We start from the raw sequence: 26,207 nt of genomic DNA, 5'->3' as shown, positions 1-26,207 counted from the left end.
ATAAAGTTTTCTTTACACCGCAGCACTGCGGTGATTAGCAGAATCTCCACAGTCCAGGGAGTGTGGAGTTTGCATGCTCCATGCCTGTGTGGGTTCTCTCCAGTTTCCTCCCACCCAAAACATGGATGTGAGATAATATTATTGTCAGTATCTCTGTGTTAAGCCTTGATTTTACAGCTGAGGAGTCATTCATACACCTCTCTGAAGTCTGCTCCCTGGGGCGCACGTGTAGTTGGTGCACCGTAATGTAAATTCTCCATGGACGAAACTGTGTGGTCAAACAAAACAAAGAAAAAGAGAAAGAGTGATATCTGCACAGACCCACACCGTCTGCTCATGAGCTGGTTGCGCCCAGTCTAATCAAGGCGCCACAACAGGATGTACCCCACCTCTCACCTCATGACAGCCAGGACACGCCCCAGCCCCTCCCATGACTTTGAATTGGATACGCAGAAGAAAATAGACGGATGATTATTGCGTTTTCAAAAAATTCATGATGTTTTTCCATGCCGTCATTAATACAAACGCATTCAGTTACAAGAAATACTTAAATAGCTTCATAACCCACACTGGCTGCTAAAAATACAGAGTGAGGCTGTCAAGGTGAGCCAGTGTAGCAACATCTATTACTGGGATCTAGATATGAAAAAGCAGGGTGCACAGGTCGTAATGTTTCTAGGCCATCAACAATCTTTGTCTACTCGAGTCAGCACTGACAGTGTTTAGATGATTGCAGCACGATGCAGCTTTTGAGGACACACGTCAAGGCTTTTGCTGCCACAGAGAGAAGAAATAATCCACGACTGACGTCAAAAAGCATCTCGACCGGGAACTCGGGACCAAATCATACGTCAGGCATCCGAGAAGGAAGAGAAAAAAATCGTCACGACGAGGAGCGGAAATATACAAAATAGCAGCCGGAGACAAATCATTCAAATGAGGGATTTGAATTAGCATATTTCATGCTTCAATTTTATGAGAAGACGCGTCAAGGCTGGAGATTATTTTCTCCTGGGAACAGCACTGCGGGGAAACGTTCCCCAACAAGGCTCTGAAAGTTTCTTTATATACTCGAGGAGTCTTTTTAACCAAAAAATGGAAAAGGAATAATAATAAAAACAACACTGTTAGACAAAGTTGTGCGTCGCACGAAAGTGCCAAATCAGAAGCAGGTTCCTTGGTGTGATACTGAGATTTCTCCTCCGAGTCGTTATCAGGCCTCTCCGCTGACACTGTTACCCAGCAAATTTCAATCTAAGCAAGGTCTGCAAAAGAGGATTCGTCTCACTGTGCAGAATTACAGCAGAAAAAAGGCGTAACGGTGAAATTTTGAGTGGGTTAGCAGCTTTTTAAAGCAGGGTTAAAGGTTTCTCTGCCTGTCAGCCTTCAAGCAGCTGAGAAAGACATTTAACCAGCAAATCTTTTTCCAAACTGCCACATTTTTCTTCCCAATACCACTGGGAAAAACACATTCCAGTGTATTTTGGAAAACCACTGGATAAACATCATTACAGTCAATAATGGTCATGCACTGCATGCCATCGTGTTCCAGCTTTCCCTGAGGAGTTGTGCTTGGAAGGCTACGGGCGGAAATAGTAAATAACGGTGGCAAGTTGGGTGAAGAGGTTTATACTTTACGCTCCGTCTCCCTTCATCTCCAACAGGCGAGCCGAGCCGCGGAGGAAACTTCAGACCTTTTCGGCCACTCAGCTTTTAAAGAAAAAAAAAAGAAGTGTCTAAGGGAGCGGCAAAGCCAAAGCTCCTTAATGAAGCGCCCTGTCACCCTGCCTGTGAGCATGCTCGTATGTGATAGCCTGTCGGCGCTCTTTCCATTTCTTTCCAGTTGTGTGTGCGCGATCAACAGCCGGTGTTTAGAGGAGGGAGGGGTGTGCGCGCAAGGGTTCGGGGGGGGGAGGATAATGTAACGCTGACACTCGAGAAACGTGACGTCCACTATTGTATCGCGGGGCAATTACAGCCAACGAGTCGAACAAACACACAATGTATAATTCAGAACATCCTGCATTTCTGCAGCGCACTTCCTCACGCCAACAGTATTCATTACCAGAGCAGCAGATTTATTTTCAATGCACTGACCTCGCTGCTTTCACTTATTTATACTGTTTATTGTGTGTTTAGCTCCCAACGTTTGGGCATCAGGCTGATTCTCTTCTAAGAAGCTGACTTAAATAGCTGGATTATGAAGCTCTTAGCCAACTTAAAGTGGATACAATGAATGCTCGAGACGCGACGTGTAGTTAATCAATAAATAATTTTTGTTTTTTCTCTCTCTGATGGTTTAAAAAGAAAAAGATACCCAGGAATAACAGCAGCATATATTCAGGTTCCAAGGGTAAAAAAACGTTTTTGCCTACTCTTGGCTCTGTGTGATGTCAGCGACTGGAAATTTCCCCAATGTCATCTCAGGTTCACAGTTTTGGCTGTGAACAGGGAAGACCTTACTGATGATTAGAACTCGAGGGGCAGCAAATCAGAAAAAAGCCGGCTTAAAGAGGGGACATCCTAAAAAAACGTAGGCTGTAAAACAGAGGTGTCAAGCCCATTTATTACAGGAGCCACATACAGTTAAATCTGAACTAAGGTGAGCCAGAAGACTAATAACCTTCTGAAAACCTTCGCATTTCATGAACTAGATTCCTAAAACTAATCACGACCAGTTTGAGAGTTGGCCAGACTAAATCCATTACACACCTCAGCTGAGGGGGTTATAGGTTAACAAATACATACAGAAAATGTACTGTTTATTCAAAGATGTCCTTTTTTTGCTGTAGAGTCACAGTAATAAGAGAATAAAACAGGAACTTGTCTATCGATTCATTTATGGTAAAAAGCCACCTCGTATTGTATTTTTTGAAGGTGTTTCTATTACCTGTTCAGGCGTAGTATGACAGATGAGGGTGGTGTCTTTGTCAGAAGGTTGTAAATATGACAGTGATTCAAACCTCTGGATCCTCAGTTTGGATCTGATCCATTCGTAGGAATAAAACACAGTTAAAAGTTCACACTTACTCCATTGCATTTTCCACGTTTTGCACTGTCTGGGCCACATGTTTGACACCTCTGTTCTAAAACAACTTGTCTCAGTGGGATTGATTATACCGTACCCCCAACTTTCCAGCAATATGTTTCACAAATGACCACCATCTGCTCTGCTGCAGTACCACCAAACACATTTTTAATAATAAGGAATGGAGCTGCTGTTCTGGGCAAACTTCTTCTGCATTGTCTTTTCGTATTCAACAACAGGCAGCCCTTTATAGCAAACGCTCTTCAATTCTAATAGGACAATATCATCCTGTATTAGACTTTATTAATCTCATAATCAGCCAACTCTTGTCTAATGCCCCATTAAGTAGGTTTCACAACATGATTAATTTTTTTCTTTGTTAAGGTGAACTCGGTCTGAGTTATTGTTTGAGCGGCCACAGTGGAAAGTCCGACCAATCCCTTGGCAGCAGCCTGCAAATGGACAAAGCCTGGTGTTGAGGGGTCAGTGGGGTCAGTGGGGCACGGTACTCGTGAAGGCTTTCTCCTTAGAAGCCAAAGTGAAACACTGAGCAAAAATCCCCACGATCCACCCAGCGACCCGAGTCATGGGACTTTCCCCCTCAGCTTCTTTAACGATGCGAGGTGATCATGTCGGTGCTCGAACCAATTCCTGGAATACCTGTCGTAGAGCAGCTACACAAAGAGCCTCTGACTACACTCCTGTTGAGCGCTGGAATCCAAACCATGTTCAGCGTGCAACATGAGTGGGCACGATCCGACATTCCACCTGACAACGAGCGCACCTGGGAGCTGCTGATCTCTATTCGCTACCCCTGCCTCTGCGTTCATGGAGTGAAGTGTCAGGCCTGCCGGAGCAGCTGCTGTACTCGTTGCTTTGGCTGCAGAAAATGAAAGTTTGACTCCTGGCTGCTCAAACAACTGATATCATCTCTCATTCTGATATCAGTCACAAGTATTTCCTGTCAACTCCCCTCTGAATATGAGCAAAAAATAAAAACAACAAAAAAAATGAGGCACATGGCCAGTGAGTCTGGGTGGGTATGTAAACACCTATAAATACAGAGCAGGTCCAGATTTCTTTTAACACATCAGGATAAGCAGGATGTGTGCTCCTGCCAGGGCAAATGCAACCCACAGCTCAGTGTAAACAACACACAAGGAGGCATTCTGGGTAGACAGGAAGAGGTTAGAGCAACACCACCTCGGCTGGAGAGGGGAAGTTCTTAGTCCTTACTGCAGAGACAAAGATTAGGCAACAAGGCAGTGAACAAGAAGCAAACACGCCACAGTCAAGACTCTGCAAGACATCCCCGCGACTGATTCACAGTGCATGGTGTGCAGGTTCTTCTGGCTCCAGATTAGACTTCCCTGTTTCTTGTGTCTGTGAAAAATCCCATTTAAATGTAGATGACAGAGTCAGTGCTGCTACTCCCCATCTCCCAGTGTCATCCTCCGTTTCTCTGCCACCCTCCTTTTTTCCCCCTCCTTGCCTGCCTCAATGTTGCTGAAACTGCAGTGAAATCGAAGATATTTGACGGGCCGTGACGGCTGCAGGGTGGAATAAAAAAAAAAAATAGAAAAAGTCCACAATTGCATTTTGCAGCACGATGCCAAACTACTCAAAAAAAATCAGCTGAAGACACTGGTAAAAATCATCTCAAACTAAAGGGGGGAAATACATTTAATGTGCAGGAAAACACTGGGTGTTATAGTTAAGAGAGCCAATTCCAAGACATAGATTTACAGCTGTGTCATTGAGGTGCACACACACACACACACACACTCGCAGACCGCTAAGAAGCCAAGCGTACTTTTGAGGCTTTGCTTCTAAAACCAGTAAAGCCCCAGAGCATTTCAGAAAGCAGCATTAGGGTGTCAGCATGTGGGCTTTGTGTGATGATGACCATGGAGCCTTTATTCCCCACTAATTGCTTTTAGTCACCTAAACATCTGCGCTCATCTGGATGAGGATGCGACTCAGGCTTATGGAGAAAAGCACTGCGTTTGACGTGATTTCACAGAAAGTCCCTGCACGTTTTTATGCTGCAGCAGCTCCCCAACTGTTTGCTTAGCTGACATTGGAAAACACAAGCGCTACTTCAGCAGTAGCAGTTAACCTTTGACCCTGAATCGAACTTGTTATGACCAGGATTATCACTTAAGTGCCATAAAAAGAACAATGAGACAAGCTGCAGCTGGAGCGTGTTCATTTAGGTTACACCTGATTATCACAGGACACATGACCACGTGCATCTGCCTCTGTGAGCCCACCCCTTGTAGAGTGGCTGTGAAACGCTTCAGTGTCTTTGTCTGAGGCAGAGCTTAGAGGTGGATGAGGTGTCTCTCCTAACATGACCTTGCTGCATTGCCCTTATGAACACACACACACACACACACACCAATCACATGATGAGAAGCAGTGAAAGTCTGAGCAGGCATATGACACTAAACAAGACGTTTCGGGTTGTGGGTGCACCTCAAAGATGATCCCTGGCTTTGTCTTCTCCCTCAGACTCACACATCACACCAGCTACTGTTACAGCTGTATAATAAATGGATGCAAAGTGGCTCTCTACAGTTGCAGCGACGGTCAGCTTGCTTCATCAATCTTTTGTCTGTCTGCGCTGATCAGCTGGGCAACAACTAAGGCTGTTTGTGCAGCACCTGCTGTAGGGATCAGAAATAACGAGGGAGCCTGCTTTCATCTTTAAGAGCAGGGTCGTACAGTGATCGAGCTGAGGGCTGGGGACCACAAAAGTGCGAACAAGAGGTCCAGTCACAGGGTAACACCAGTGCTATTGGAGGCAGCCTCTTAATTAATGGGTTTAAAGGGATCTACCAGTTTGTTAACACCACAACAGCCATCAGTGCAATGAGTCTTCCTAAATAGGCACCCGTGGGTGTCTATGTGTTTGCAATCCCCCAGTGTAAACACACTGACTGGGTCACTTCCCATTCACAACAACCAGCCCACCCCACCAAAAAGCGATAAGTAACGCTAAGCCCGACCATCGCCCCTGCACATACCTCGGCACACAGCTGGGCGAGGAGCGGTCCACCTCCCAGGTAGCGTACAGGTTCATATGGACCGGCCGGTTGGAGATGCTGACCGGCTTGGAGGGCTGCATGTGCGGCGAAGGGACGCCCCCAGTCCGCGGGAGCCCTCCTCGCTCCGACATCCTGGAGGCTGAAAACGGGCTTTCACAAGGAGCTAATGGGGAGAATACCCGTAGTAGTCTGCCTTCTCTGTGTGTCGTCCTTCCTCTGGTGCTGTAGCTCCGTCTCCTCGCTTCGCTTTGCCTTGTTTTTTCAGGCTCCGGATGGTGCAGGCGAGCGAAGCGCTAACAGGAAAGTGCTAATCTCCGCCTGAGAGTGAAAACATCGCAGTCTCCGGGGTTTCTACCGGACGGCAGGCGGCAAATCCCCGCGGCTCTCTCCGTCTCTCCCTCTGCTTAAGTTGGTGTCGGCTCGGTGTGTGTTCGCCGCTGGTGTTTATCGGTGCAGGAAGCGGAAATTTCTCTCGCCGAAGTCGCACAATGAGCAGAGAGCAGCGAGAGCAACGAGAGCAACGCCTCTACTGAGGACGTAGAGCGACTCCTGAGCGCGAGACTCACAGTCAGGAACCGGCCAATCACAGCTGCTGCTGTTACTGCGTTTGAACGCCGCACGCACTTTGTTCACCACTGCAGACTCAATTCCTTAGTTTTAAACTTATTCAGTATATCGTATTTTTATTTGTCTTGTCACCTCTTCCATTTTTTATTTTCTTCTATTTTAAATATGTTTTGTTTACATTTTTATATTCATTATATATTTTTAATACATTTAAATTTGCTAGCTTACTATTTATTTTAGTTTATTGTTTAGATGAAGGCATGCAACTCCACCAATGGAGAAATTAATTAAATCATAATATTAATAATAATATAACATTCATTTTATTATACATGTATTTATTATTTATTATTATTTTAAAATATATTTTACATTTTCCACTTGTTTTATTTGGTTCTTTATGAGGATTGGAATGTGATTATTAGAAGTGGTAGTAATAATGTTAGCAAGTTTTACAAATGTACTTACTTTATTTTAATCTTTTAATTATAATTTATTCTGTGGTAATAGTGTATGATAGTATGTATGCATGTAAACTGGACTATAGTCCAGTGTAATATTTTTAAATACACTTTGGTTGTCCCTCTTTTACATTAAGGATTATAGCCTTAGTTTTTTTGATTGTTCAGTTCAATTTTATTTGCAAAGCACCAACTCACAACAAGAGTAGCCTCCGGGTGCTTTATATTATAAGGTAAAGATCCTACAATACTAGAGAGAAAACCCCAACAATCAGATGGAGTTTTCTGCCTTTGGTGTCAGTGGAAAGAAAGAACTCCCTTTCAACAGGAAGAAACATTTTGCAGAACCAGGACCAGGAAAGGAAACAGGACAAAATGAAACACTAAATAATTGCTAATAATTTAATGCAGAGTTGTGTATAGACACATGGGTAATAGAAAAAGCCCATCATGGGAATCCCCTGGCAGTCTGAACCTATTGCAACATGACCAAGGGAGGATTCATTGTCACCTGATCAAGACCCAACTATATGTTTTATCAAAAAGAAAAGTTTTAAGTCTAATCTTAAAAGTGAAGAAGGTGCCCACCTTCTGAATCCAAACTGGGAGCTGGTTCCACAGAAGAGGGGCCTGAAAGCTGAAGGCTGTGCCTGCCATTCTACTTTTATATACTCCAGGAACAACAAGTACATCTGATTATATCTGTGCTTACAGGATTTGCATACCGATGTATATTCTCAGGAATAATGTATGAGGTCAGCCTGAAAAAGAAACTTAAAATATGAATTGATGAAGAAAGAGGGAGTAAGAGTGTCCTTCTGACTTACAGAATGTCATTACAGGAATTTAGCTTATAACCTACTGTGTGTGTTCAATGTTTGTTTGTGCGTTTGTCCAACGTTTCAGATCTAAAACTGAAAACATTCTTTTTTGGCAAAGATCATCATTATACAAATAACACACACTGAAGCAACACCTCTTCCTGTTTACATATGCATTAATTCAAATCCTAAAGAAGGTCCAGAGGTAATATTTACCCATGATTCAATGTTTTGTTTTGTTTTTTTCTTACACCTCTTACTGTAAAGCTTCCATATAAATCTGTACTACGAAGGCCCCACTCAGGTGTTTTACTGAGGATCCTTTTGCAAATTGCTCTGTTTTTGACCCATATTGCACACCGTCTGGAGTCTCAGGCGCTCCTGTAATGATTCCCATTAGTCATACACACGTGTAGATTATTTCACACACACACACACACACACCACACACACAGCCACACACACACCACACACACACCACACACACACACACACACACACACACACACCACACACACACACACCTGCTCTAACGTCAGCTGTTATGAGAAATATGCAAAACCGGTTAGAGTGTGTGGATTGAGATTGCTTTCCTCTCATTCTCTTCACAGTTTCCAAGATCTGCCAGATAAGACATCAGAGTTAATATTCAGCAAAGAGCTGGCTCATTTTCATATGGTGGCAAAACAGTTTTGTTTGCATGTGGCTTTAAACTCACAAAGAAAACAGAAACACACACACACAAACAGGCCTTTTCCCTACACCCCACTGCACTGCTGTGCGAGCCATCCACCCTCTGACACAAAAGCCACCATGCTGAGCCTCCTCCGGGTTTGGCTGCCTGTCAGTGCAGCGTGAAGCAGGTGCAGCGTTTGCACCTTCAGGTGACAAAGGCACTGCTCTGATTACAATCTCTGCATCTGAATATGAATCAGAAGGTGACCTAATGGCAGCGTCACAGCCGGGGCCGGCTGCCATCAGCTTGACGTCTCTCAACAGGCAGATTATCCCAGCTGTGATCGGAGCTTACAAAAACATTACGCGCTCGAAATGTTCACGACAGCCCGAGGATACACACATAACTGCACTTTAATGAAAAATTTATAGAGCCATGTTTTGGCCCTTTTTTTTTTTTTCTATTCCTAGATGATGCTGCATTCAGAGGATGTGGGACATCTCAAAACTCTTTGTAAATATTTAAAAGGCTTTAAAGCACACAGATATTATTATTCTCACATTAAGATTTAATGATTAAAACACATATCTGTTCTTAGATCGTACTTTTCAGTGTTTCTTTTTTAGCCAATATTAAGCAGGGAGTGCATGTTAAAGAGTTTGGACTTGTCATTAGTTCTCACTGGTTTTTGGGATAATCAGCTGATTTGCGTAAACACAGAGCACCCTCCCCTCCTCCCCTCTGCTCTTTTTAACAAGCTTCTGTCACCACCAGCACCTCCTGCCATTGATAAAGAGATTAGAATGGAGCAGATTAAAACATGGTCACGGGATAATCCCGGGTTACTTTTTACACAGCGGCCTAAATCTGCAAAGTCATCAAGTGACACTGTAAAGGCTCCAAAATCCAGTGTCACAGTCAATTAAGTCGACACCGTTTCTTATGCAACCTCAACTCCAGCTCCCATTTTACTGTACAGCAGCCATGTAGCTGTGCGGTGTGTGCATGCGGTGGAGAGGCGTTACACTCGTCTGTGTTTGTGACAGATTTAGTAACCACACCAGTGCATGCTATTATATCAGGCTGATTGGATTATTGCTAGAGATCTAAAATGATAAAAGTAGTTAAAAAGTGCTGATATTGTTTCTTTTGGCAAAAAAAAAATATAACAAAAAATCCCCTTAAAATACTAAGTTTATATAACACATATAAAACATTCACATTACATAAGCAGCACCAGTGATTATTGATTTGTCTATTTTTAGAATACACAGGAAGATTGCAAATAAACAGCCACACCTTGCATATTTCCCCCATGTGTTACAGGGAAGTGCTGAAAGAAGTCTGTGTGCATTTGCAAAGTTCCTAGTAAGTGAGGCCGAGTACAGCGACTGCAGACGCTGTGCCTGGATGGATGGCTCTGTCAGCAGTATCAAAGTCTTATTTCCTCTAAATGGCCCACTGAGAGTAACGTTTCAGTCACATCGGTGAAGGAGACATCCTCAAATGTCAGATTCAACACATTTACAGAACTGACCCTCTAAGCTGCTCTTCAGTAATAGCAGCTTATTAAGAAAGCTGTGGTCCTTTGTCCTCACACCTCTGCCGTAGTGGGAATGCTGGTGCTTTGCTGCCTTTCTCAGGATGGTTAAAGGATCTGATGTGAACAGGCTGTTGCTCCATGTGAGAAGCTGTGTACCAGTGACCGAGTCAGCATGAAGCTGCTGCAGTTATTTAGGTCACTGTGCTTCTCAGACGGTCAGCTGACCGTCATGTTCAGTACTCGTTTGCCTCCTAGCTGCAGAAACCTGAACTACATCCTACTCTCTGGGATTCAGACCTCATTTAGAAGTCTGAGCTGGCCCCTGCTGATGTGTGCTTCCCTGACCACCTTGGTCCAAGCTGATTTTATGTGACATATCTGCTGAAGATCTGAGGCAAACAGCTTTGTACTCTTATTCCATTCACTGTCGATGGAAAGCTGTTTTGACTCGGGTCCATCCAGGGTGATGGCTTTGGAAGCCCACATTAGTTCCTGGAGTACTTCTGAAAGGTTCCTGGGCTGCCGGCCAAGACAGCCATGTAGAACAGCCAATAGTCTGTTAATGCTAAAAATAAATTAGCAATAGAAACACCTCGAGGTGCTGCTCGATGGACCTTTAGATTTGCACTTTACCTGACTGTGAAGCACCAACCAAATACAATTGCATCGAACTTCTAATAGGAATATGTTAGAGGAATAAGTTGGTGAGATTAAGTAAAGATTTCTTGCTCTAAAAGTCATTTTTTAAGCCTTCTTTCTGGGCCACTTGTGTTTAATAGCCAAAGTGGAGAATATATAAACATATCGGGCTCTTTTATCTTAGGTCTGAGCTTGTTTGGATATGGATATTCTGGCCAGGTAAACAGAAGTGATCAGAAGCAGCCTTAAAACTCAGAGGCAGGAATTTTGCAGCTTCAGTGGAAGCAAAGGCCTCACAGAGACAGTACAGGTCATTAAGGTGCAAAGTCTAAAGTCCCGATACTTCAGCTGACGCAGATGGGGAAAATGTCTTGCATTTTACCACCAGCGTGTAATCACACCTCCCCAAAGAGTGCAATGAAATGAAACAAACCTGGAGGCAGTAAGATTGTGAACTCGTGTTGTCACGTCATTTATTTACAAAAAACAGAAGAAAAACATGGTTACCATGAAAAAAACAAAACAAAAGCAAAACAAAAACATAACCAAGACCTTAAAAAGTTCAACACAGAAAAATGCACCTTGCCACAGTCATGTGACACTGACTACATGAGACATGCCCACGCTGTTGATTTACGGTTTACTGTTAAAGCGCTAACAGATGATCGGTGTTGCAGTGTGCATCCTCTGAAATTCAAATCTGCCTCTTCCTCTTTCATTTCCTGCGGTGGACGACTCTCTCGCTGAGCTTCGTTTTGGTTCATCTCCTCTAGAACTTGAACTCTTTGTATTTCTTGGCGCCGCCTCGTGTGTCCTGTGGCTGGGCCTTCCTCTTTTTTTGCTGTTTGGCGACAAGGAAGAAAAAACAGAGGAGGAGGGGGAAACTATTAATATTCAAATGTCACCCCAAGGGAAAACCTAAGTGACTATTGACTTCCACTTTCCTTTTGGTTATAAACAGAACTCATTTACAGTAACACGCTGGTAATCGACACATCAGGTGTGTTGGTCATGAGATCAATGACGTGGGAACTAGTAATGTTTGACCTCTTAAACAAACACAATTGATTTTTTTTTGCTTTGAACTCCTCTGCTATCTGCCTGCAACATTTCTTTAAAGTTCCCAGGAGCTGAGCGTGTAATTGGGGCAGAAATCAGCTACACAAAAACATTTGTGTGAAGGAAAAATGTTTTTAAAAAGCCACTAATTGTGCGTCTTAGTACCTTCTGTTTGGCTGCGTGCTCAGCCACCATGTCGCTGAAGTCCTCCTTCTCCACCTGAGCCTGCTGCTCTCTCACGTGCTCCTCGTACTTCTGCGTCATGGCCATCGGGTCCAGCTCCAACTCCTCCGGGGCCAGGGCCACCTCCACGCCCTGCGACTCCTGCCCTCCGCCAGCCTTACGACTGGCCATGGCCTGAGGACAGCAGAGAGGTATTTAAGATTCAGCTAGAGTGGCAGAGGAGAACGGGAACGAAAAGAAAAATGGCTGTAATGTCATTTCATTTGGACACACTTCTCCTTACCGCTGACATTTCATAAATGTGCGTCGAGGCCATCATAGCTGCTCCTACTGGGCCCGTTCGTCTTTCAGGGAGAACAGTGAACAGCTGTGGCGTCTCATTGCTGCAAAACAAGAACGTGTCAAACTAAGAAAAGCGCACGGTGCTTTAGAAACACAGAATAGTTCTAGCTTTTTCTAAATGAATGCTATTTCTATTAAAGTGTGGCATTAGACTTTATAACACTTAGAAAAATCGGAGTGGGTGTGATGACATTTTATCCCTGCTGTTTACAGCAAAAGTGACTCATTTTTTTTTTAGACAGCATCATTCATATAAATAAATATGAATGGGTCATTCCATGTCAGCTCCTCAAATGCCATCAAATACCAGGACAGTTTGTCTCTGGATGAAATCGTCTCTTTTTTCCTTATATTTAAGCTTTAATATCTGTGAAACCTTATTTGGACTGTTTTGAAGGATATTTAAACGTCCAAATATTTTACAGACCTCGATCATCCATCATTCTTTGTTAGCTTTACAGAACTGTAGTACCGGAAGATTTCAAGGATCTAACTCCAATACTCTCAAAACTGGATGCTGGGAAAACATCTAAAAACACCCCAGTACTCACCCTTGAAATACTTGGAGCCAAAATGCACAATTTCTATTAAGAAGTGCATTTTTCACTTTTAGTTTTTTTGTTAATTAATTAATTTTTTTAAAGATAAACCGTATGATCCAATGGTTAATAAAGAGGCACTGAGTGGAGCAACACTCACCCATCCATTGCCTCCTCGATCTTCTTCTTCCTCAGCTCGATCAGCTCCGGGGTCTCCATGCCGGCTGGTACTGATGAGAAGCCTCCCGGGGTGATCAACCCACTGAAACACACAAAGTGACACACAGCACACGGTGAGTTTATTGGTGAGCACAAACTTCAGAAAACGCCATACCGTCAAGCCTTGAGAAAGGTCTAAAAGCTGTGGGCACGCACGCACGCACCCTTCTGTTAGCAAAAAGCGAGGACATGAGATACGGACCAAATAACCCAGTTAAACACTAATGTGACTGGACACTTCCCGGCCCTGTTCTCAGGTCATTTACAGTCACACGCTAAATGAAAGAAATAGTTTTAAAGTTAATGTCGATCTCAGCACTGATGTCTGTCTGATACTTAAGCTTACACATCTATAAAATGGATCCTTCGAAGTCTTTAGCTGCAAGGTTCATTTTTATTTTTGACATATCCCCAACATTAAAAACAGCTTTAGCCCGAAGCGCTGAGCCTCACACGCTCTGAGCTGAAAACACATGAACCCACTTGGACGTGAGCCAATAAATAAATGTGAGCAACTGCTGACTGAGATGTTTGTGGGCAGCCATGTTTGTGAGGTGCTACCTTTTTGATTTGCTTTACACTTCAGGGTAAGAAAACTGTAAATACGATTTAAGACTCATCTATTAATCATTATCAGCTTCTTGATCAAATCACTGACTGCACTGTGCACATTAAGCACCTGTCTGCTGGTGTGAAGAATCCGGTTTCATCTGGCTTCTCCTCGTCGCTCTCCTCCTCCTCCTCTTCCTCTGATGATTCCTCATCCGAGGGTTCTAGCTCTCCCCACGTTGTGTGGTCCACCTCTTCTTCCTCCGCCTTAGCCTAAATGCAGAAACATGTTAGTGTATTAGTCATCGTTAAGAGATGGCCATAATATGTGTAGCAATCAAAACAAAAACCTAAAGTGAAGACAAAAGACTTCAATTTGGATGAAATTCATACCAAGAAATGCACCAACAAACAATCATACACAAGAGTTACTGTTGGTGTAGGACTTAAAGTAACAGTATTTACACTTTTACATTGTTAAGAAGTTATTATGATGATTAGAATTATTTTTCTGAGGGTATATTGTGCACTTCTGACCTGGAAGTCTGCAGAATTGGTCCCGAACACGTCGCCGTAAAGGGGTTTGCCCATCTCGTCTACCGGGGGTTTCCCCCAGCCTCCGGCGTGATAACCAAAAGTACAGTTCTGATGAAGGGATGCAGATAAACAACATCAGGAAAAATGAGCAATAACTGATTCACTGACATATTTGTTAAACTGCTTTTTGGATATTTTGTTACCTCCGGGATGGGAGAGTTCAGTCCAGGGATCTTCAGGTTGGGATAGGAGGGAGGAGGTCCGTACCTCTGCATGGCTATCAACCAGGGAGGCGGCACCTTGTGGGCGTTCTAGCGATGAAGACAAAGCAAAAATCCAAGTGAAATGCTCGCTCTGCTTCCTCATTTCGCTCCCCCTGTACTGATCGCATTTTCCAAGCTTAAAATATGCTCAGCATTCATTTGCGTGCCTGTTGGTGTTGCCTGCGACAAAAACACCGCCTGGATATATTTATATAATTGTCGTTACAGCAGCATTGTCCTCGTTACTGTGTCGGTGTAAACAAGTCCTGTCACGTCTTATCTGACACATTTATTCTCACAGCTTGTACATTCAACCACTTAACAGCAGCAACAGAGACAGTGACATAATGAGATAGCAGGGAGAGTGATACTACAGAGCAGGACAGTAACAGCAAAGCAACAGCAGCTGATTTATTTCTGTCGCAACTGGAGCTTCATACAGTAGCTTTATATCACACTCTTATATAATTACAGAGTCTCAGCACTGAGATCAAGATGAGCCCAAGAACACGATAAACAAAGACAGTATGAAGCTCTAAGATCACCAAGGCTCGGTTTCTGTTTATATGCGCTCAGATTTGTGTGTTTAAGAGAAACTGCAGTCAATTTAAAACATGTTGGCTGTTTTTTTGTGATTTAGTTCATTAAATTTGCACAATGATTGAACAACAGTGAAACTCACAGGTCCAACTGGCATGCCCAGAGCGATACGCAGCTCATCAGACAGATCTCCGGGTTTCTTCTCTTTCAGACGAGTTTCAAACTCTTTACCCTGCAGAGCCACAAAAACACAAAGTAGGTCATGTCATGGAGCTTTAGCGCTCATAACGTCCCTTTGATAAATGTACCTACGTGGTCCTGATTACATGTGAGAAAAGCGAGACTTCTTGTACCTCGTAGTAAAGGTCTCCGTGGATGGTGAGCTTGGGCTTGATTTGCCATTTGAAGAAAGCATCGTGGAGTTTCTGGTAGTCGATGTCGATCTTTCCCATCTTGGGACGAACCTTCTCTCTCATTTTGGTTTTCATAGTTTTGGCATCCTCCTGCGAGTGGACAGAAAAACAGAATTACTAATCATGCAGTATTATTTCTGCTAATGTTGACTCAGACCATCAGAAGAGCACCCACCTTCTCCTGCAGAGCCTCCCTCATCTCCTGGATTCCCGTCCTCCTGATGAACTCGGGCAGCTCGAACGGCGGCTTCTCGATACCTCTCTTTCCCTGCAGATACTTTCGTTTGAAGCACCAGTGTCTGGGCACCGGCACCGTGTTCCTGGTGGCTTTTAAGTGCACGAGGAGCTTGGGCTCCTGAGCCGTCACATCGTGCATTTCCACCACATCTGGACGAGCCACCAACTGAAGCGAAGTGGCAGCAGGAGAAATAAAAAGTTATCATCTATTCAGAATCAGGCACGGACTTTTAGACTGAAAACACAAACCATATATTTTTACCTGTTTGAGTTCAGCCACTGTCAGCCGGTTCATCCTCCTCAGCTTCTTCTTGGATAGTTTTGGGACATCCGGCCTGATTTCCTGCACATGAGAAACATTTCAGATGTTCAGCACATGAGCAGACAAGTACTCGTACCCTTTGCTCCGCTCGCGTAAAAAATGGAGGTGTTCAAACCTCATCACTGTCGTCACTGTCTTTCTTCTCCTCCTCAAATCCTTTTTTCCGCAGCACAGCCGTCTCGTGCTTCTCCGACTTATCGGGCTCCTTCTCCTTCTCTTTCTTCACATCATCAGTCAGCTAGAAGAAGACAAGGAAAGACAGACTGCATTAGAGGTGGGGAACAAAGTGGATGCGCTTATATTCAACTATGTCTGCTGTAGTCACCTTAAACGCCTCAAAAATTCGCTTGAAGAAGATGTAGTTGGGGTCGTAAATTTCTGGCTCCTCTGTGACGTACTCAATCTCCACCTCTTGCTCCTTCTCTTTGTCCTTCTCCTTGTCGCTGCTCTCCTTCTGCTGCTGCTCCGCCTGCTCCTTCTTCTCCTGCGCTCGCTTCTTCTTGCTCTTCTTTTTGCGGTTCCTGCGTTTGCGGTTTTTCTGAGGAAAAGTTCGGTTGACAAATTCAGAGACGGGACAAACAAAATTAAACAAAAACTGCCTCATAGTGGAGTCATTCATGCCGGGACCTACAAATCCTGTTTTTACAGTTTTGTTTGCTGGGTTGACAATTTTAAGTCGCAAGCGACAAATATCAAAGTCGATTCATCAAGCATGGACTCACAATGCTATGACTCTTAAAGGTGCTCATCTTAGATGCTTAAAAGAGGCTTACATCTTTTTTAGACATCTGGCTGTCGTCATCTGTCTCAGACAAGGGCAATGCAGATGAATCCATATCTCCTCCCTCATCTTCGTCTTCATCCTCTTTTGAAAGATATACACATATATATATGTATATAAAAAAAATGTGGAGATCATACTGTAAAACTTCATTTTCCAGTCACAAATCAAACAAAAATATTTTTTTTGGAATTGGACAACTTCAGACAATTATAGCTGGTCTTCCCAGTCCGTCGCTACAGGACAAAACTGAATAAAAATACAAAGGTTTCTGGTTTAGCAGCAGTCTAAGCAGCTGACCGACCTATGGGATCGGTGAGTTGCTCCTGTCTGATCTCCTTCAGCTGGAGGATCTTCTCCAGAGCCTGAGGGATCTTGGGCCCAGTGACGCTCATCTCCTCGCTCTGCCAGCTCTGAAATTTACACCAGAAAAATGTGGGATTAGGGAAATTTTACGTGCACCGGTGTGTCTGAAAATAACAACAACAAAAACACCACTGTGTTTCAGCAAAACTTGGTACTAGAATGTTTGTATTAGACCACAATTTTGACTAATGCATGCATGTCTGGACACATAATACAAACAATGGTGGAAAAGGGGTCAAAGAATCTCCTCTGGTCATGTATAATTAATCAACAGGTCAGCAGAGATTTTCAAAATCTTTAAAAGAAACTTCGGAGCAGTTTTCTGAGAAGACGAAGTAACGCTACATACGGGAAGGAGTGGTGGTTTACCTCTCTGTTGTCCTCTCCAGGAGGAGGCGGCACTCTGTGTTTCTGAATTGGTAACATGCTGACACCTGGAGGCAGAGGCCCTAAAACACACAGAATTATTATCAAACAAAATGTGCTGTTTCAGAAGAAAAAAAGAAATTAAAAAATGTATTTCAAATTCATTATATAACATTTCGTGTTATTTAAAACTCGCTTAAACTCACCTCTGATTGGAGTGACAGTGGGCATGGACCTGGGCTGCATCTTGGCCATCTCGTGCTGACGCTCCTGTTCCAGCAGCACTGCAGCCTGACGTACGAGGACGTACGAGGACGTACGAGGGGGAACAGAAATGAATATGTTTATAATTTGCAGTAGCACAAAAGAGAAATTTTGCACACAACCAAACAAAAACAAAAAAAATGTCTGTGGTGTCATTCTTCCACAACATTTAACGCCAAGTGAGGGTGCCAGCACACTAATAAAAGTCATGGCCTTGCTTTCATATTCAGATTCTCACAGCACACCATACAGGACCCACTATGCCGATTCATCTGTCACTCCCACTCCACTCTCCCTCATTTGTGAACGAGATACTTTAAAATTCTCCACTTGGGGCAGCAACTTGTTCCCACACCAAAGTGGGTTTTTTCACCCTTTTCCACCACGCAGCTCATCAAGAAAATATTTCAATTGAGAGTTTTTCACCCTCTTACCCTTTTCTGTTGCTCCAAAAGATCGTGTTCATCCATGACATGGGAATCGCCCTGAGAGAGCCACAAACAATAACAGCCAGTCAGTGAACACGTTTTGTAACTGTAAAATGTTTTCTGTGTGGTCCTGCTGTGTTGCTAAGAAGTTACATAAACATTTATCCTGTCACATTCCCCTACAATAGTGTGTTATTCTGATTTACACATGACATTACATTAAAGTCTTCAGGTCTTTTTTAAAATTGTGCTTTAAGTTATGATCACATCTCAGAATTTACTCCAGGGCTCTAGAGTGCGACCACATTTTTCAATAGTGTGACTTTAAAAAAAAAGCGATATTGATTCATTAAATCCTGACTCGACTTTTGAATATGTGTTTTGCCAGAAACGCCAGGAGCTCAGGTTAAAGCTCACAAAACTATTTCAACAACCTCCAATCAGGAAATGAGAGCAGGTAAACGGATTCCACACAAAGGCGTAAACACCGAGCGGACCCGACGCATCAGAATCAGCTTTCTCTTTTTCGGCTTTCTCACTCGGCGACACGTACACACCGTCGGGGCTGAAAGCAGACAGCTCACTGATTCTGATGCGTCTGCGATTTGCCACTTTGTGTTTACGTCTTTTTTGCGTTCGATTCTGAGCTGCAGATTTTGTCTTTCTCAAACCCAAATTCACTGAACCAGCAGCAAAAGAAGATCCAAACTACACTTCACATTTGATAAATCATCAGTAATCTTCTCTCACGTTTGCTGTTTTGTTTCCACCACGATAAACTCACTGTTGTTTACAGCGCTGTCGGACGCTGCCTTTTCTTTCTTTTTTAACTTAAATGACCTCGGACAAGAAAGCCTGATTTCTGCTGTTCAATACTGAAGACGTTTAAACTTTTTAAAACTATGCAAAATTACAGAATATTTTTAAGGTTATCTGCTATAAAAAGCCAGGCCAGGAAAATCTCCTTCATGTTTTTCTGAGTTTTATTCTCAGTTACTTTGACACAAAGGCATCTGCTGTGATGCTTACTCCTCTGATGAAGTCTCACAAGTGTCAGTACTGATAAATGATCAGAATTATAATATTTCTGACTGTGAGGCAAAATTGAATCGAATCGAATCAGCACCTTGTGAATCACAATCGAATGGATTGTAGAAAAAAGTGATGATACCCAGCCCTAGTGAGTAGCCTAGGCCGACAGAAGTGGATGTAGCTTTGGGTAATGACAAAAGATGAAAAGAACTATTGATTATTTTTTCTCTAAGTTAAGGCCTGATCCGTCTGAAATTCATAGCCAGTGCTCTGACACAGAGCCATCAATCTCTGAACGCTGAAAAAGCACAGTGCATCCAGAAAACACATTTTATGCAGCGATAAATGCACGGCCCAAGTGTCCCCTCTCTCTCTCTCTCAGAGGCCGAGATGATGATTAAGTTTAACATTGTCTACAATATTGCCAAAGAGTGCCAAAGCACTTTAAGCACAAGCACTTTTTCAGTAAAGTATTTTTCTTGTAGAACTGTGCTCCAAATAAAGAGTTAGGCGCACCAGTGCAAACCTTGGCAAAAAGTTAGTCTAGAGCCCTGAACTCTACGCTTTGAATGCAAAGAAAAATGGCAAAAATGAGTGAAACATTAAACTTTAGGTCCAGCTATCCTCACCTGCTTGGCTCTCTCCTCTTGCTGTAACATCATGGCTGCTCTATGCTGAGCCATCTTCAGCTGATCATCCTGTGTGAGGCCAGGTGGTGGCAAACCAGAGTGGTCCATGCCCATGTGTATACCGGGTGGAGGGGGCCCGCTAGGAATCATGCTCATAGCTGGGATCATACCCATACCAGGAGGCATGGGGGGCATAGGCATTGGGGGCATGGCAGGGATACCTGGCATCTAGAGAGGAGGAAATACAGGAGACTGATGTAAATGTGAAGCGCGAAAGACTGAAGTGAACTTGTTTGTGTGACCATCTGAGTGAGATATTAAGGTGTTCAGTGAATTTCTGTTTTAGTAAATTGCTTCTTAGCACCATTTAGCAGAGGTCTACAAACAGACAAAACATACTCAACTGTAACACATTTGCAAGAGTGAAAACTTATGATTGAATAAAGGTACTTTCGTCTGCTCCGTTGAGTTAAAACAGCAGATAGCTCTATTATATTTGATTTAGTAGAAGCCCGCCCTGACAGAACGAGAAGCATGTCCTCCTAGAACGGGATCTTTTCCTTGTTAAGTAAACGTGTAACACTGTAAATTTTGCATACCTTGTCTATGAACTTGCTTTAGTTATTCACAGACTAAATCCTGAGGCCACTAAGGTGGAAGCCTTCTGCCTCCTGGCTATGCCAACGATTCTGATCTTAAAAACTGAAGAGGATTGGTGACACAGGGCAGTGCTGCCTGAGTCCAGCACCGACTGGAAACGCATCAGACTAATTGTTGTGGACTAAGCTCTTGTGACACTTGTAGAGGAACCAAATGGCTTGTAAAAATGGGCCAAACACCCATTTTAATGAAGCAGCCCCATAGGACACTGCGAAGGACCAGGGTAAATGCCTTCTCAAAGTCCGCAAAACAAATAGCGGTAGACTGGATGGGCAAACTCACACACACCTCAAATATCCTTGAGAGGATAAAAAGCTTTGGATAATCCAAATTGTCACTAGGTGTGAATGTGAGAGTGAATGTGAGTGCGAATGATTGTCTGTCTCTGTGTGTTGGCCCTGCGACAGACTGGCGACCTGTCCAGGGTGTACCCCGCTTCTCGCCCTATGACAGCTGGGATAGGCTCCAGCGCCCCCCGTGACCCTGAAAAGGATAAGCGGACGCGAATGGATGGATGGATGGATGGAGGATAAAAAGCTGGTCCAGTGTTCAAAAATGGCAACCGTTAAACATGTAAATCAAAATATAGAAAAAACACTACACTGACATGTGGTTCACCATTGTATACTGCAGTATTAAACAGATATCAGCGTTTCCCTCCAAATTACCTGGGAGCCCATTTGTTTATCATCAGGTTTGCTGAGGAGAATCCCAGTCTGTGGAGGGACACATTCAAGACACAGTTTCTTTCATTTTAAAGAAAAGGCGGGGAGGTCAGAGAAACAGAGCTAGGATAGCTAGGATTTACTAATAACTTTTCCTCAGACTTTATTCAAGATTACTCTAGTGTAGCCTGAAAGGTCATCAACAGTTAGAAAAAGCTTCATCACCATACCAAACAGCTGAGCGATGACCGGATAAAACTGAATTTAAACGCATTTACCTGCATCATGTAGCCCTTCAGTCTGTCAATCAACTCCTCTCTGGGACCTAAAGAGAGAAAGAATGAATCGGAAACAGCTGTTAAACAAGGTAGATATGAATCTAGGCTTGTAATATGTACACCAAAAATGTACCAGAACAACTCTGAGCGCATTTCAAAGTTGTGCAAAACTAGCTAAGTTAGCAAAGCAGCTAAACCGCTGCACTAGTTACAGAACTCATATTAAGGAAAATAGCTAACCAAATGTTCATAACTTTATCCAACTTGCATCACAGGGATTAAAATGTCACGTACTCGATTAATTAGTGCGTGAAATGAACTCAACAGAGTGTAAACATAACGCAGGCCTAGCTTAAACTCGTTGCAACGGAAGCATTGCGTTTTAACGCTACTAGCTAAAGTTAGCAACTGGCTAGCTGCCGATAGCCAAATACTGTCTATGTTAGTGCTCTACGCGGGTATTCTTCTTACCCATGTTGGGTACTCCCAGCTCTGCCAGCTTGCCCTGAAGATCCGGGATGCTCCATGTATTCAGAGCTGCAATAGCACTCCCCAAATCGGACGGGAGAGAGTCAGTGCCCGGCGGTCCGTCGGATGCCATGTTGAGGTTAGCTCAATGGAACAACGGCGGCAGCGAAGCACACGCGAGAGCTTGGGAAAGACGCAATGCACCACGGGACGTGAAGTATGAAGAGAGATTTTTTCTTTTAATTCAATGCACACTTACCCTAAGAGAAAACATAAAGAGGGGCAAAAATCATATTCTTCAACTGTAGTCAATACATTTGTGTGATCTCATAATCCGTCATCATTTCAGACAATGCATACACAGCCTAGTCACCCTCAGCTTGAACTTTAGCCATCAGGTAAAAAGATACAGACTAATACAATCCCACACAAACAGACGCTAATCTGTGGCCCCAACCCCCCCCCCCATAGACTGTGATCATTTACACATTTCTGTGCGATCATTACCCTAAATTCTGTTTATTATCTACATGTTATTATTATTATTATTATTATTATTATTATTATTATTATTATTATTATTAATTTAATTTTTAAATTTTTTTTACCATTTGTTCTTTCTGTCCATTTCATAGAAATAACACTCATGGACATTACACCTTATTTATAAATCGTATTTCTGTTTATACTTCAATGCAACCAACACCCCTACCTCTTTAAACTGTATTTATTAAAACCTTATTTAGCATAGTTCCAACAGCACCCCCCCACTCAATGTGCAATATCACTGATCACACTGCACCTCTCAATGCACCTGCTAGTTAGATGGCATGTATGTGTATGGATATAGATGTAAGCGTGTATGTGGAAATATGTGTGTGTATGTATGTACGTATGCATATATGTATATATTCATATATGTATGTATGTGTGTGTGTTTTGCAGGTGTATGTATGACTTGTACATATCTTTCTTGTGTAAATGTAAATTTGTTGTGTAAATACTTTGGCTATTGTGTACTTCACACACATGGAGAGATGCCAAACTGCCTTTCATTGTTCTTGTAACAGTAACAATAAAAAAGCTATTCTATCCGATTCTATTCTATTCTAGATGCGCTGCTACCCGAAGTCACTAGATGTCATTGTTGGCTGCTTAGACTTGAAATCCTGTAAATGATGCCGTTAGGAGATTAAAAAACTTCTCTATTTTTACATTCATAACATACAAGTCTACTGAAATTTAAAATAGTTATAAAATAGAAATGCTGTACGTAACTAAACTTCAAAAAGAGTCTAACACTTGGTAAATGTGGCGTTTTTTTTTAGTTAGGATAAGTATTTACAGAGCGATGTAAAGGGATTTTTGTCTTTTAAAGGGCAGCTTATTGCATGTGAACACACAGTACCATAATGAACTACAGTATCAAGTAAAATCTGCTGCAAACAAAGAGCACAACACGACAGAACAGTGCACGAATCCCTCCCTTTCAGTGTAGTTTTATGACCTGTGGGCACTGCGCAGTCGCATTGACACAAGGGTACACAGCGGCAGCAGGGCGTTTCTTCTGTATAGAAAAGAGGGGAGGGTACAAGAAGGGTACATACTAAACATGGAACGCAGAGCATGTTGAATTTCCGTGTAGCTATTTTTTTTTTCAGAGGAAACGCATTTGAAGGTAAATATGAGTTTTCATCCTTCAACATCACTTTGCATCAGCAAGTTTAGTGTCGGGCTGCACTTTGCCAATCGCGTTTGTCCTCCTGGCATGAACTTCTTTTTTAAGAGCAGAACTGGAAGTTTGTGAGTTGTTTTTTAGGTTAGTTTGTGATGCCGGAACAAACCACAGTGAAACAGCAGTCTGTCCCAGATTTCACGAGAATAATAACCATCAATCATTAATCATTAATGTGCTGATTCCGCAAAATTTGCTTTTGCTGTCTTACGCTTTATTATTATTATTATTATTATTATTATTATTATTATTATTATTATTATTATTGGTTTTAACTGTGTCTGATGGAAGTGAAGCCAAAGGAAACTCGTCAAACCGCTGTTCGCTTTGCTGGTTGTGTTTCGTTCTTTAATTTCAATGTTTTCCCAGGGACCACACCTATCTATCACAAAAGCGACTTACTTATCTGTGTGAGCCATGCGTCCAAGTTAAAGTTTTATAAAGAGCTAAATCTGCGTGAGCTGAGGCGCATGCTCCAACGAGCATTCTCCAAATGTAGCGCAGTGTTTCTAAAAGCTGTGTTCTTCTGCAGACTCTGATGAGAAAAAAAACACAGTAGTCACCATGTTCCCTGCAGCGGTCACAGTGCGTGTGTGTGATCTCTCTGTTGGTCTATTTTCTCCAAACACTTTGGATATTTTTTCTCACAGTAAACTGTGTTGCAACATGAACCCCTGCATGCAGAAATACACCACAGGCGGTCAGAAGGCTTACTCATGCCACAAACTCTTGACTCCACCCTCCCAAAGGCAACACTTACTTACTATCAGCATGCATTTAATCAGCTCGAGTTGTGAGGAGGAAACTGGACTCAGACAATCATCAGCAGAAAAGCATTAGTCATACATTGCTGATGATTGCAGTGTTTTCACGGCCTTTGCATGCCTGCTGCTTCAGTCGTGTGTGTTTCTACCCATGGCTGCACGACCCCTATGTTAAAGGAAACATCCTGCTGATGTGCCAAAACAAATAAGTAAAAGAGCCGGGTTATGGGTTGGATAAAAGTGCACATTCTCAGTTTTCTTGTCATTATACTAAGTGTTGCATTGCTAGATGATACAGTGCAGTACACACATGCATGCGCATTCTTGTGTGCTGCCACCCGGACTGGGGGGAAGGCTAAGCATTTGTGTTGGGATATGGAGTGAGGGTATGTAGGCTGCATGTATTTCTCATGTGAGGAGAAGTAAAATATTCATTAGAGTTAGACTGAACTGTTGTTGGGTAAAATGTGCCCCGATGGCAGCCAGCAGAGGTAAAAACCACACGACTAAGGTTTTAACAGAACACGTTATGATCCTTTGTTGTTGGTTTAAGTAATGGGGTCATGGGTGTTTTGTCATGGAACCAACTTAGAGTGACATGCATATTGAAAGCATATGAGTAATTGTTTGTGGTCTGCAAGCATTTCATGGTAGTGGGTGTGTTTTGTGAGGGGCAGTGGCGTTTTTCCTCACAGAGCTGTCACCTGACACACTTCTGCCTATAGCCAGTAGCTCCTCCCGTTCTAGGAAAAGTTAATTAGGTATTAAGTGAATTTATAGGAGTGCTCAAACATGTCATTCAAGTGACAATGGGCATACGTTAACAGTTGGAAAATAAAGATGTTGAAATCAGGCGTAACTCCTCCTTCCTGCCACATTTGGCACATCCCTCGCTGGAGGTTGACTATAAAAGTAGTACAGAAGAGTCTGTCTGGACTGGTTTGGCAGTTCTTGGGATCAAACTAGAAGGTGCAGTTTGGAGGAGAGGTAAGAAACAAACACATGGGCCTGACATAAATCTGAAAACCTGCATTTTTAACCAGACATTTGTTAGGATTTCATGATGGACTTTGCAGTGAGGGGAAGAACAGTGAACCACATTTTTATTAATGTCATAAAGGGATGGAAGTGGTCAGCAGGATGGATCCATGTATTCGTATTTATGCCGTATTCTGACCGCACCATCCTAATGTTTTTGCTAAAATTGAGTCTCATTAGACCAAAAAAATTTATATTGTTCAATTCTGCAGAACATGTGTGAACTGTAGCCTCAATTTCTTCTACTTAGCTCACGGGAGTGTCCCACTGACGTAGCCCATCTGCTTGTTGTGTGTGTGTTGTGTGTTTAGAGACACTCTTCTGTTTACTTTGGTTCTAAAAAGCTGTTATTTGAGTTACTGTTTGCTTCCCATCACCTCAAAGCAGTCTGACATTTCCATTTTGACTTCTGACATCAAGAAGACTTTCACCAGAGAACTGCCCCTCGCTGAAATTTCCTCCGTTTTGGCTCACGCTCTGTAAACTGTAGAGATTGCTGGGATTTCCCCACAGCAGATTAGCAGTTTCTGAAATACTTAGACCAGCCTGTTTGACAACAGCTGTGCCACATTCAAGGTCATTTAAATCACATTTCTTCCTCATTTTGATGCTCAGTTTGATCTTCAGCAGGTCGTGTTGACCATGTTTAAATACCTGAATACATGTGATTGGCTAATTAGATATATGCATTAACAAGCAGTTTAACAAGTGTAACTCTAGAAGCCTTTTCACTGAAGATATTTTC

At 42.8% G+C, this 26,207-nt stretch overlaps 3 protein-coding genes across 6 annotated transcripts in view; 1 reads left to right on the top strand and 2 right to left on the bottom strand.

Moving 5' to 3' along the window:
* LOC102304127 (phosphofurin acidic cluster sorting protein 1) overlaps positions 1-6,653 on the bottom strand; it is a 67,179-nt gene extending 60,526 nt beyond the window's left edge. For both annotated transcript variants that reach the window (XM_042213254.1, XM_042213255.1), the window contains exon 1: positions 6,058-6,653. In XM_042213254.1, the coding sequence (XP_042069188.1) occupies positions 6,058-6,209 (152 nt within the window). In that variant the 5' untranslated portion in view covers positions 6,210-6,653. The remainder of the gene's footprint in view (positions 1-6,057) is intronic.
* A 4,578-nt stretch (positions 6,654-11,231) lies between these two features.
* Positions 11,232-22,113, bottom strand: sf3b2 (splicing factor 3b, subunit 2). Of its 2 annotated transcripts, XM_005945289.3 has the most exons (22): positions 21,929-22,113; positions 21,458-21,504; positions 21,183-21,230; positions 19,855-20,082; positions 18,200-18,250; positions 17,708-17,792; positions 17,505-17,584; positions 17,074-17,182; positions 16,762-16,853; positions 16,314-16,526; positions 16,104-16,226; positions 15,929-16,009; positions 15,605-15,832; positions 15,370-15,519; positions 15,159-15,248; positions 14,417-14,524; positions 14,214-14,321; positions 13,807-13,949; positions 13,069-13,170; positions 12,311-12,410; positions 12,010-12,201; positions 11,232-11,626 (listed from the first exon to the last, which is right to left on the bottom strand). In XM_005945289.3, exons 1-22 carry the CDS (start codon positions 22,056-22,058, stop codon positions 11,555-11,557), a joined length of 2,580 nt encoding a protein of 859 aa, XP_005945351.1. In that variant the 5' UTR covers positions 22,059-22,113; the 3' UTR covers positions 11,232-11,554. The 2 variants fall into 2 exon arrangements, with proteins under 2 accessions (XP_005945351.1, XP_005945352.1); XM_005945290.3 differs by lacking the exon at positions 21,183-21,230 and having other exon boundaries at positions 21,929-22,109.
* A 1,359-nt stretch (positions 22,114-23,472) lies between these two features.
* capn1 (calpain 1) overlaps positions 23,473-26,207 on the top strand; it is a 31,731-nt gene continuing 28,996 nt past the window's right edge. Inside the window, exon 1 of one of the 2 annotated variants that reach the window (XM_005945291.3) lies at positions 23,473-23,603. The gene's annotated coding sequence lies outside the window, so the exon portion shown is untranslated. Of the gene's footprint in view, positions 23,604-25,331; positions 25,412-26,207 lie in introns of those variants that run through there. The other variant, XM_005945292.3, reaches the window with a different exon arrangement.

The sequence above is a fragment of the Haplochromis burtoni genome, unplaced genomic scaffold (assembly GCF_018398535.1).
Source record: "Haplochromis burtoni strain Fernald_Lab_line unplaced genomic scaffold, NCSU_Asbu1 Contig_430, whole genome shotgun sequence".
NCBI lineage: Eukaryota > Metazoa > Chordata > Actinopteri > Cichliformes > Cichlidae > Haplochromis > Haplochromis burtoni.
This window is presented reverse-complemented; position numbering and strand designations above follow the sequence as displayed.